Below are 11,914 nucleotides of genomic sequence, written 5' to 3'. Positions count from 1 at the left end.
CATTCTTGTTTTCTTACAGTTCTAACAGCCGCTGTGAGACCTAACACCTTAACGTCTTGGGCCTCCGACCAGGAAATTGATGTCACAATCACAAGCTGGCTACATCTGGCTCCTTATCGGGATGGTGACAGGAAGAAAAGCATAAGAAGAAAAGAGTGCATGGAGAGAGCGCAACAATGATGGATAGAAAAATACCGTTCAAGAGGAAGCTGCATCCCAATTTGGACTTTGTGTTCACTGTTAAATAAAGAAAAGTGCATTTTTCCAGTGTATGTGGAGTTATATGTGAGGTTTGCAAATTATGACAATAAACATATTTTTATAACAGTTGTTTTTGAGACTTTTTTTTTTTTAAATGTGGGTCAAATATGGCTCATGAAAGATGTGGCTTAGTTGAGGTTGAATTAAGGCTGATATCAGGAACCTGTTCTGGCCCGGCGTCGGGCCGGAGTAGGGCCGGATATGGTTATACAATGCGGCTCAGATCCGGGACGGAACGGGCCCCGGTCCACTGCAGGACCGTCATTCATTGCGGTATGTGGGCCGAGTGTCGTGCCGTGTCCGCGCCAGAGCCGGGCCAGACCAATTTTGCTGACTGGGTCCCACCATTTGAAGGCGGAAGGGGCGTGGCCATATTGCGGACTCGAAAGTGGCGTTTTTTAGAATAGTTAGTTATGCACTGTGTATCTGCTGAATATAATTCTTAAAGTAACTTTTAATCTAACTTGGTTTCTTATAAATCAAGTCATCAGTACAGTGCTTGACTTTTTCAAGGTAACTTGTGGCCACACGGATTCTTTCCCATCTGTCTTCTCTCTCACTATCCCATCTGTCTTTATCATTTTCCTCTCTCTATTCCATTTATCTCCCATCTTTCGCTTTTCACCCCCCTCTCTCTCTTCAAACACACACACACACACACACACACACACACACACACACACACACACAGCCACACATAAACATATTGGCAGTCAGCCAACATGCAAGTGTGCCCTTCGTGTCTGTCACCAGGTGATAAGGTTACACACACACACACACACACATACACACACACAGTGGTGGGTAAAGATAAAAGCATAGTGAGCGTGCATTTATTTATTTTTTTTATCTCAATGCTGCAGTGTGTGTGTGTGTGTGTGTGTGTGAGAGAGAGAGAGAGAGAGAGAGAGAGAGAGAGAGAGAGAGAGAGAGAGAGAGAGAGGCCATTCCAGACGAGTTTTGAACTTGAACACACAACGGAACAGCCCTAATGGCTTGACGCTCACTCATTCATCACGTTTTGGCCCGCAACACTAAGTAAGAAAATCAGCCAAGCGACAGCTCGTATCTCCAAAAATTGTGAATTAGATTGGAGCACTCGTAAACCAAGGTGCCACTCGTATGCACAATTTCCCACGCATTTGATATTATATCCATCCATCCATTTTCTAATCCGCTTATTCTCACAAGGGTCCCGGGCGTGCTGGGGCCTATCCCAGCTGTCCTCGGGCAGCAGGCAGGGGACACCCTGAATGAACTGATTGCCACCACCGGGCAAACATAGACAAACAGCCATTCACAGTCACAATCACACCTAGGGACAATTCGGAGTGTTCCAATTACCTACTGTGCATGTTTTTTGGAATGTGGGCGGGAACCGGAGTACCCGGAGAAAACCCACGCAGGCATGGGGAGAACATGCAAACTCCGCACGGGAAGGCCGGAGCCGGAATCGCACCCTGCACCTCTGCACTGTGAGGCGGATGTGGTAACCAGTCGTCCACCGTATCGCCACCGGTTAAAATGGAGGATACATTTTTGCTCCAGATAGTCGACCAAAATGAAAACATTCAACAAGAAACATCAAGTAGACATATTGCGCTTGCTTTAGTGGGCCACATAAAACGATGCGGCGGACTGGATCTGGCCCTCAGGCTTTGAAATTGACACCGGTGGTGTGAACCATAATCGCACCTTCAACTTGAGTTACAACCCGGTTGGGAAACGTGCCAACTATCGAGGCCAGTGGAGCAACTCATTCTTTCTCGATGCCTGACAGCTTGTCTTTCTTCCACGCGTGTTTAATTAGTTTTAATAATTGGACAGGAAGTAGGTCACATTGTTACAGCAGGAAAGTGGCCGCACAGTCACCTAGATTCGTTATTCATAGATCTGGGCTGTACAAATCCTGCCCCAAGCGGCCATTTGCGCTGTTTTTTACCGCCCTCGATTTAGGTGTGGTTTCGCTAAGGCATGCGAGGCTCACAGGTGAGGCTGCCAAGTAGCAGTTGTTGAACGCTGAAGCCATCTGTCGTTAAAATGAGCTGTTAGCCTGGCGTATGGAGCTGCAGCTAATCCTTAGCAAACATACAGAAGGTCACAGAAAGCAGGGTTAATTAAGGGAGAACTGGGTTGGACAGATCCGTTGTATTCAACGTGCGATTTGGAAACCTGTTTTAAAATGTTGCCTCTGTCACACAAATCCATCCATTCATCCATTTTCGAATTCGCATTATCCTCACAAGGGTCACGGGGTGTGACGGAGCCTATCCCAGCCTCTCTTCGGGCAGTAGGCAGGGGACACCCTGAACCGGTTGTCAGCCAATCGCAGGGCACACAGACACAAACAACAATCCGCGCTCACACTCACACCTCGGGACAATTTAGAGTGTTCCATTAACCGGCCATACATGTTTTTGGAATGTGGGAGGAAACTGGAATACCCGGAGAAAACCCACGCAGGCACGGGGAAAACGTACAAACTCCAACCACGACCTCAGCACTGTGAGGCTGACGCGCTAACCAGTCGTCCACCGTGCCGCCCAATACTCATGAATGTCCAAAATGATGTTGTACAACAAGCTCCTCACAGTACCAAAAGTGACATTTTTCACAACACACACACACACACACACACACACACACACACACACACACACACACACACACACACACACACAATCGCCCGTGCCAAGATGGTTGACAGTGCAAGTGTCAGTGCCCGATTCAAATTTCATTTTGAATCATGGTCTATTTCCCTGCACATTTTATGTGATACATCCAGTATCTGATATGACTGATGGAACACATGAACCAAATGGCATGAGAAGACACCCACATTGAGGCGAAGCAGAGACAACTTTGGGACTCATTGGGAATCATTTAGGGCCAAAGGCTTCTTTACCTTGCACTTTTTTTTTTGGGGGGGGGGATTTGATTGCAGCAGAGAAAGGGCGTGTGGAATACGGCACTCCGATGCAAGCCTTCCCATATTTGGAAGTGGTTGCTTATTAGCCTACCAGGAAGTGTCATGGCTGCCGGTCGTACAGTGCGCGCGGTTCAACATCGACCTTTCCTGAGTGGCTGACCGGTGGCTTTGCATTGCCAACGGCCTCTCATATTGATTCTCGCCCATTTCCTGTCTTTGTGGCAGTTCATTACTTCCTTGACAATCACGCCATGTTTTTGTGGTTCCGTTAAAAAGAAGCAATACGGTGCAGAATATTGTTTGCTCAAAACCTAATACAGGGTAAGTAAAGGTGAGGTGTTCAATCGCTTGGTGTGGAGCGAAGAGGGCAACTCCTACGGTCATTTTTTTTCACATTGTTTTCACCTTAGTCTCACGTTTCTCGATTCTCATCAATAAAATGCGTTCAAGTCGTCTCCTGGGTTCCATAAAGAACAGCCTACTACAGAACTCCAAATTCTCTGAACAGAATACCTTTGCATAAAAGGGGCGTGGCCTCCCTCCGTTGCTGCTTTTTAAAGCCGAAGAATTTGCTTTTTCGCTTCTTGCCGGGCCGGTAGCTGGACTGCGGCGGCACCTCTAGTTCCCTGACTTTCAGAGGTGACGGGTCAGGAGGTATGTAGCCAAGGCGAGGCTCCGGGGTGGGAGGGCAGGAGCTAGTCCGTCGCCACTGCGGGAGGGCGGGGCGGGGTACCTGATGGGACTGCACAGGCTGCTTTCTGTGAATTTCAGCAAACGACATTTTGCCGTGTGCCTCCGGCGGGACGCTGGTATAGATTCGGGCTTGTGGCGAGCGGTGCTGGTCGTAACAAGGTTTGGGGTATTGCGGCTGAGGCGGGAGGGGCTTTTGGTGCCCAGAGGGCGGCCAGCCAGCCATTCCTGCATTTCGTCCCCAAATGGCTTCCTGGTGCTGGTGGATTTTAGCCGTCAGCAGACGTCGCCGAAGACTGCCTTCTGTCTTGGGCTGAAGCGGGACGATCTTACGAGGAAGAAGCTGGTCTTGCTCCTCATCGGGCTCCGAATTCCAGCACTGCGACGCCACGCTGTTCCCTGCTGCCCCGTCTCGACCCAAACACTCCACGTAGGAAATCATCCTGTCGTGAACGTCTGAAGAATGGCACCGCCGGGCCACCGACAATTTATTGTACTTCTTTCTTCAAAATAAAAATCTGGCTCTTGACATTTTTAGGTCAGGTGAAAAAAAACTAAAGTCTCCTCTCGCACAGAAAGCGACTCGTCCGACCTTGCCGCAGCCCAGAAGCATCCGAACATAAATGGGATCTTCCTCTGAGTGTCGCTTGTGTGTTGCTAATCTACTAATGAGGATTATCCAGGTCTGCAGATGGTGACTGACCTTAACACATGTTGCTCCGTCTTAAATTCCGGAGTCAACCTGCATCGTTCCTTCTTTGGATCTCCGACCTCAATGTGGCCACTTACGCTGACACCGTGCATCATGTCAGACCGAAAACTTTGGAACGAGTCGTCATCACCCAAATCACTTCTGATTATCTCAAGTCAATTCAAAGCAGATAACAGAGGTGGTGAACGTAGCTCAATTTTGTATTTGAGGCTTGGACACACCAAACCTACATCCGGTCTGGCTGGAAAAGTGACGCCGGACAAACTGCACTGACTCCACCCAACGGGTACGCACCTTCTGTTCATTTGTGATAAGTGATAACCCGCCAAAGCATCAGATGGCAGTGTGGTCAGTGTTCTTCGGAGATTTCAACTGAGTTTGATGCACCACCAAAAGCACATAGCGTACCATGTAAAAAAAAAAAAAAAGCACCCCATGTTGTCCTCCAGCCAGAGGCTAAGCTGCACTGTGTTTGTTTGTGGAGTGAATTTGCGCCACTTCCTGTCACTTAGTAAACTGTTCCATGTGGTAGCATAGTACGTCTCTCTGGTGTACTGGAATAATCAAAATGTGACCACTACAAGTCAATACTACAACCGCCAAGGACGCGCAAAAAAATAAATAAATAAAAAATCATACCATACAAAATCATGCCATACCTTTTTTACTTCCATTTGCGTCTTTATATTTGTACTTATTTTACTACTATTTTACAAAGTGTGTCAGCATTTGAGGGTTTGTTTTTATTACTTCTGTAGAAAATGAACTGAATTCATGCAACACTGGTTTAATACAACCAAATTATCATCACATTAAAATTTAAAAAAAAGTTAGTCGAATTTGGTGCGAGACACACCAAGTCAGAATTGAGGTCATTTCAATTAACATAGAAAGAGTGGATGAAAATAATTGCTTGGAGTATTAATTTATGCAAAATTCTATTGGAAGTCACACAGTCTATAATATCCAAACGAAAATGTCAAAAATCATGAGGATCCTCTACAAAACCAAGGATGCCTTCAAGAAGTAATCATGCACATTATGTGGTTCATACCTGACCTATTGTGTGGAAACGGTGCGAGACAAGATCCATATATTTGATTACTTCTTCCTACTCCCTTTTGAACATATGCTGTGTTTAAACGATGACGATTAATGTGCTTTCTTGTTCAAATAATTTAAAAAAACTTTCTTTTACAATGTATTATCTGTTTGAATCTTCAATTAAAAAACAAACGAGGCACCCCTCGGCAGATTGAGAATTCTCGCGGTAAGTATGATTTCGAACGAGAGCTCGACGAGAATGTAGTCGTGATTGGCTGGAGCGAAATCATAGCGACGCTACGATTGGTGAGGCTTAAGGGAGATCGCAAGAAACGCACGGTCCGATTGGTCATTCAGAGGCAAGTCGTGACGTCACTGGAACGCCTTCTCGAAGTGGTAGGTTCGCCTTATGTTTTGTTGGAGGGGGAAAGAAATGGAATTTCCATTCTTTTTGCGCTGAGGGATTCTACAGGACAACAGATTTGACATCCGCCAGGGGCAGGTCGGTTGACGCGAGGCTGGAATACGTCGCCGTGAAAGAACAAGCAACACAAATTAGCCTGTTCACTGTTAGCCGCATCATTGTTTTCAAAGGGAAACGACTGTACCCGGGCAAACAACTGGCTTGCTTTATTTTCATTCAGATTTCACAGGGTGATTAATCATAATCACACCGTGTTCTGCTTCGGCCAATAAATCAAGCTTTGGCCAGGAAGTACACATTGATGGTGTTAGCAATCGATCAATAGTTCTGAAATCAGGTTCATTTTTTTCCTAAATATTTGATCAATACCCCCCGCCCCCCATGCATTTTCTTTGGTGAAATTGTTAAAAGAATGAATCAATGTAAATCATCTCCAAACTTTTTCAACTAGTGATTTGACCCACAACCTGTACCTGGTTGCATAATTGTGCACACCCTCTTATGACCGCAAACGTGGCTGTGTTCAGAATCAACCAACAATCACATGCAAACTCGTGCTAAATGGTAGTGAGCGCACACCCGTCACTATTGAAAGTGCCTCTTAATAACCCCAAATCAAGTTAAGATGTTCGAGTAGGCTTTCCCTGCCATGTTTTTCTAGCAGAAGCGTGTGTGTTAATATTAACTGCTGTTTGGAACCGATCAGAATTTCCTCCACAGTGACAATGTTCTAGCTGAAAAAAACATCTTGTTTACAGTTTGGAATCAGGGCCAGAAAGTTTCAAAGAAAAAAAACAACTCCTGAATGGGGACAATGTGTTCTGGTCTGACCCTTTGTCCCCCTTTTTGTTTTGACTAAGAATTGAATATTTTTTGACATCCTACTCATACGCTGAATTGTACATGCCAAGACATTTCAACGCACTAATAGAATAACTATTATACAAGTGATTTTTTTTTCACTACTGCCTTTGAGTGAGTAGATTATTAGTGAGTTAAAGCTGTGTACTAGTTGACATCTGTGCATTACTTGTGACAACATTCTACTAGTTCTCTAGTGCTTGACTGTTAGTACTCGTAGCACGCATGAAGTAGTTCAGTATTGTCTCACTGGCAACATGTATTCATTCTACCAGTGTGCTCAAGTGTCTTTCCGCGACGAATAAGAGGATACTAGTATACAGACAATCCTGGGCACTAGTAGAACAGCGTTGTCTTACTTGTATGACATTTCTGTGCACTAGTAGAATGTCGAGGGTGTTTTGGTCGAACGAATGACGTCTTACTCGTGAGGGAAACTGCACTAGTTCACAGCTGTGTGCCACTAGTTGTCATTCTAAAGTTCTACTAGTTAGCAATATCATTTCGTGGTTCGTGCGCATGCTCACTCGTGCCTGGACAATGAAAGGCACTAATGGGATATGAAATCAATTCTCAAATAGCTCTCTGGGTCTGTTTCCCGCCATGCAGCCATGTCGGTCATCCAACAGCCTCGAGGGGAAGCGGGCGGCGGCGTGGCCGCCCACCTCCAGTGTCCCCTCTGCGGCAATTTTGCCAAAAGTCACGCCTATCAGCTGTCGCACATCGCCTTCGCCCATCCCACCTACTTGGACGGCGTGGCGATGGGTCGCCTCGGCAACGTCGTGATGTACCAGAGCGGCGTCCATTTGTTCCATTGCGCCGAGTGCTTCTTCACCAGCCGCGACTTCAACAAACTCTATCAGCACATCATCGCCAAACACTGCTTGGACGAGGCGGCGGCGGCGGCGGGAGGAGGGGTCGACGCGGAGGACAACGGGAGCGAAAAGGGGGACAAGGAAGCAGACGAGGAAGCGAAGGAAGCAGACGAGGAAGCGAAGGAAGCAGACGAGGAAGCGAAGGAAGCAGATGAGGAAGTCAAGGAGGAAACGAAGGAAGTCACGAAAGTAGACACGGATCCGAAGGAAGCCAACGAGGAGGATGAGGCAACTCCTCCGGGACCCAACGGCGGCGTGGAGGTGAAGGATGAAGACGGCACCTCTGAGAGGTCGATCTGCGACGCGGATGAAAGCGTGTTGCTCTTCGACGGCGACATGTACCACTGCCTGATTTGCGGCTGCTGGAAAAACAGGCTGAAAGGTTCGGCCGTCACCCACGTGGTGCGAAAACATAGCATCCCCAGGGCATTCACCTCCCAGAGGATCAGACTGGATGACCTCGCTCCAAATTCCGCCTTTACACCCAAACGGCATCCGAACGGCGGTGCGGAGGAAGAGGAAGAGGACGGCCTGAGCGCCGACCTTCTGAAAGAAGAAATGGAGGCGATGGCCAAAGTGGTCCACTTTCGCTCCAATCGCTACGTCTGCGTCCTATGCGGCTGGAAGACCAAAATGAAAGGTGAGGCCCCAGAGTGGCGATCTCTCATCGGTTCTTTCAATTTTCAATTGGGGGGGAAAAAAAAAAGTGACTTGATTATTCTGTTTTAAGGATGTCCAAATCATACTTTTTTTGGCAGTACGCGATTATTTTAAACCAAACCGTCATCGTCACTTCATCATCGTTATTTTAAACCGTCCCACTATTTTAGGATCGACAGATCTGCTTTTCGGACTATTTACGGCGTCACAGCACAAGCTAAACCAAAACAAAGATCGCTCTCTGTCTCATATACGTCCGGCATTTGTGACCCAAACTGGAATATTTCTGCAAAATTTAACAGAAAACCATGAAGGCTTACCGGTATATGCAAATCGATACACACACATAATATATGAGACTCCAACAAAGATTGTAGATTTCTGTTGTCACAGCAACCAAGCGCCAGCGCATCGGCAAAGTTGTTAAGTGTAAAATGTTGATATTTGATTTGAATTCCACTGGAGACAAAGCATAAAGTGGACATTTGTAGTGATCGTCACACTTGCGACAGGCAGACTTTGCATTTGTGACGCTAAATATTATTAATGCCGTCCATCATGACCGCAAAACATTTCAATCTCATCCCTCTTCGATGGAATTTCAAGTGACGAGTGCGAGCATGTAAACGGGGGATCCTGGGAACATGCAATAGAGGAATGAGCGGAGCCCATAGTCAATGCAGTCCATTTGAAGCAACCCCGCTATCTTTTCACCCGTGTGAAAAAACAAACAAAACACGCGAGACACGCGCCGTCTATTTTCATCAAATGAGTACCAGTCAAGAGGAGAGCAGCAGCATTATGGACCAACTGGACACGCTTCATGGAGGATTGGCTGACTCCTCAAAGTAAAATGCATGACAGTAATGGAGCCGAGATGTGACGAAGGCATGAACGCCAGTTTCCAAGTGCTCACCAGAGAAAGGAGAGGCTTGACTTAAACGTTCGATTCCTCCGCACCGTTGTGTGTTCGTTGAAAGGTCGCAACTTGAAGGTGGCACTCACCGACATGTTTCCCGTGCAGGTTTTGCCATCAGTCACGTGGTGCGTTGCCACGCCGTGGAGCGTCCGTACGGCTGCAAAGACTGCACGGCCACGTTCTTCCTGCCCAGCCGACTCCAGCAGCACGTCCGAGCGGCTCACCGGCCGGGACGCTACGCCTGCCCCTTCTGCAGCTTCAGGTCCCACTTCCTGGCTGGCTTCCGGAGGCACTGCAGCCGATGCACCGCCCGCGAGGAAGGCGAAGGAGGAGTCGGGTTGCTGATGGGCGAGGAGGGGCGAGGGGCCGTGGTGGTCAAGGAGGAGAGCAAGGAGACCAGGGCAGGCCGGAAGAGAGCGCGGAGGCTGATTGAAGAGGCGGGGGATGAAGATGAGCTCATGTTCTAACGCGGGGCGAGAAAAGGACTGGACATATAGCCCGCCGACAGGCAAAATTGATGCATTACTTAGCCATCTCTTTTTTTTTTTCTACAATCAGGTGATTAAAGTGCATTTAATCATTTTGGAATCATTTATCTCATTCAATAATTGGTTGCATTTGTGAAGGTAAAGAAAAAAAAAGAATGGAATGGAAATCAAATGTCATTCGACATCACACGTACAGCGCAATGAAACTCAACGGTTTCAACCCGTCCAATTGAATGAATAAAAAAGAAAAAAAGACCAAAACAGGGAGACAGAACGGGATCAGGCACGGTAGATAGGTGACCGCTTCTGCGTCAGCTAGCACATCGAATTTCTGAGATGAAAGAGCAAAACAAGGAAGGACGAGGTGTCAGCGAGCAAGATTAAGTAAAACGAGTCGTATAATTGATCAGCAATCCAATCGAAAATGAGCATGAATTCACTTTGACAAAAATTTCAATTAATTGGGATGACCTGAGCCCGTTTTTCCATCCAGTCCCTCACCCACATCTCATGATGGTCACGGGTGAGCTGGGCCTTTTGTAGCTGACTTGAGGCAAGGGGTGGGATACACCCCGGATTGGTCGCCCACCAGTACCAGTCATAGGACTCGCAGACGGCCATTGCCAACCCATTCCCAATCGAGAACATGAATCCCATGAGAGGATGCCGTAGCATCCGCGCGCATGGGAGAGAGGCCGGATTCAAACCCTGAACCTCAAACTGTAATGCGGACACGCGAACCACTGTGCGGTTTTGTCCCATCTGTTTTAAAAATCTAACGTGGCCCTCGAGCACTTGAGTTCATCCACCTTTTCGAACATGTTTTGCTTCCATTCTCCAACATTTGCTCCTCCTTCCTCGTGTTGCATGTGTGACAAGGAAACTTTTGCCAGCGCGTCAAGACGACCAAACGCGGTGTTGACGGGAGGCAGCGATGCAGATTTATTGATTCATCACAAACAAAGAAAAACCAAAGCTACCAATCGCAAAGTGATGTCACTCGGCCACAGAAACGGCTAACAAATCTGCAATGACCTCACCACGCTTCTCGCTAGCAAAAGGAAGTCACGGCGGGCGGAGATACGAACTGCTAAGCCACCACAGACGACGTGATCGAGTGCAACATTTGTTCCGCCGCTCGAAACTAAATTGACACGGTTTACAATAGCCTCGGTTTGCAATAAAAAGCTCGGATCACACGAAAGCATTGCGGGATTCCCCCTCCCCTCCCCAAAACAAAAGGACTTGGCGTATGGCGGCGACAACAGAATTCTGTTCTGGCTGCTGCAAGCCAAAGAGTTCAGACGGGCCAAAATACAAGTGAGGCTTCACCATCTCCTTTGCTCGAAATCTTTCAAACGCCAAACAAGCGCCGTCAAAGCTGTGCAAGATGAGACAAGCCGCAAGGCGAAAAGATTGTCCCGATGGCTTCCCCCCACCCCCACAATCCACCATCGGCCAAAAACAATGACCGAGCGTCCGGCTGGTTTCCGCAGCAACGCCTCGCCGCAAACCTCATACGTGTCGGGGGCACCACGCTCCCTCCAGGGCGGCCATGTTGAGTCCCCTCAGACCAGGATAGTCGTCTTCATCGCCGTTGCCGCGGTTGCCCCCGTCGCGGCCCTTCAAGCCCGACGTGTAATCGCTCGACTCCTGACGGAGGAATGAAGGGGGCCGGGCTTTGATGAATATTCAATTTCCTGTCCTGTGTGTCACTTCCTGTTAACTCACTGTCCGCAACGCGGGCTCTCTGAATGGCGGACACACCATCTGGAAGCGAGGGATTGCTACGTTGAAGACTTCCTTGTTGTCTGAGGCAAGAAAGAAAATACACGGGAGAATATAAATAGCGATAGGTCAACATTTTATGGAATCGCTGGCAAGTACAGAAGGCCTGCTGGTCGAACGGAAAGTCTCATCGCCTATTGAAATACTCTCACGTACTCGGATACATGTGCATGTTTCAGTCGGGTCTTTTAGTTGTTTTCGTGGTGCGTGTGGGCAAAATTAGATCACGTGTTTGTGTGAACCGAATGTTTTAACAGACTGCC

The 11,914-nt window shown here is 47.7% G+C and overlaps 3 protein-coding genes across 4 annotated transcripts in view; 1 reads left to right on the top strand and 2 right to left on the bottom strand.

The window, feature by feature from the left end:
• LOC109510389 (NHS-like protein 1) overlaps window positions 1-5,008 on the bottom strand; it is a 19,016-nt gene extending 14,008 nt beyond the window's left edge. For both annotated transcript variants that reach the window (XM_019860667.1, XM_019860668.1), the window contains exon 1: window positions 3,704-5,008. In XM_019860667.1, the coding sequence (XP_019716226.1) occupies window positions 3,704-4,322 (619 nt within the window). In that variant the 5' untranslated portion in view covers window positions 4,323-5,008. The remainder of the gene's footprint in view (window positions 1-3,703) is intronic.
• Window positions 5,009-5,953: 945 nt separating this feature from the next.
• Window positions 5,954-10,114, top strand: LOC109510442 (zinc finger protein 691-like). The gene is made up of 3 exons (XM_019860768.1): window positions 5,954-6,032; window positions 7,531-8,436; window positions 9,481-10,114. The coding sequence occupies exons 2-3, from the start codon at window positions 7,533-7,535 to the stop codon at window positions 9,840-9,842; spliced, it is 1,266 nt and encodes a 421-aa protein (XP_019716327.1). The 5' UTR covers window positions 5,954-6,032; window positions 7,531-7,532; the 3' UTR covers window positions 9,843-10,114.
• Window positions 10,115-10,759: 645 nt separating this feature from the next.
• Window positions 10,760-11,914, bottom strand: part of fbxo3 (F-box protein 3) — a 9,176-nt gene continuing 8,021 nt past the window's right edge. The window contains exons 11-12 of the mRNA XM_019860734.1: window positions 11,595-11,674; window positions 10,760-11,516 (exon numbers count right to left, since the gene is read on the bottom strand). Of these exons, the coding sequence (XP_019716293.1) occupies window positions 11,379-11,516; window positions 11,595-11,674 (218 nt within the window). The 3' untranslated portion in view covers window positions 10,760-11,378. The remainder of the gene's footprint in view (window positions 11,517-11,594; window positions 11,675-11,914) is intronic.

This window comes from Hippocampus comes, unplaced genomic scaffold (genome assembly GCF_001891065.2).
Source record: "Hippocampus comes isolate QL1 unplaced genomic scaffold, H_comes_QL1_v1.1 scaffold56, whole genome shotgun sequence".
Lineage (NCBI taxonomy): Eukaryota > Metazoa > Chordata > Actinopteri > Syngnathiformes > Syngnathidae > Hippocampus > Hippocampus comes.
This window is presented reverse-complemented; position numbering and strand designations above follow the sequence as displayed.

Bases quoted from the DNA above. Each gene is read 5' to 3' on its own strand.
- LOC109510442 (XM_019860768.1), top strand. From the start codon at position 7,533: ATGTCGGTCATCCAACAGCCTCGAGGGGAAGCGGGCGGCGGCGTGGCC. The intron at 8,437-9,480 runs GTGAGGCCCCAG...TTTCCCGTGCAG, and splicing joins CTGGAAGACCAAAATGAAAG to GTTTTGCCATCAGTCACGTG.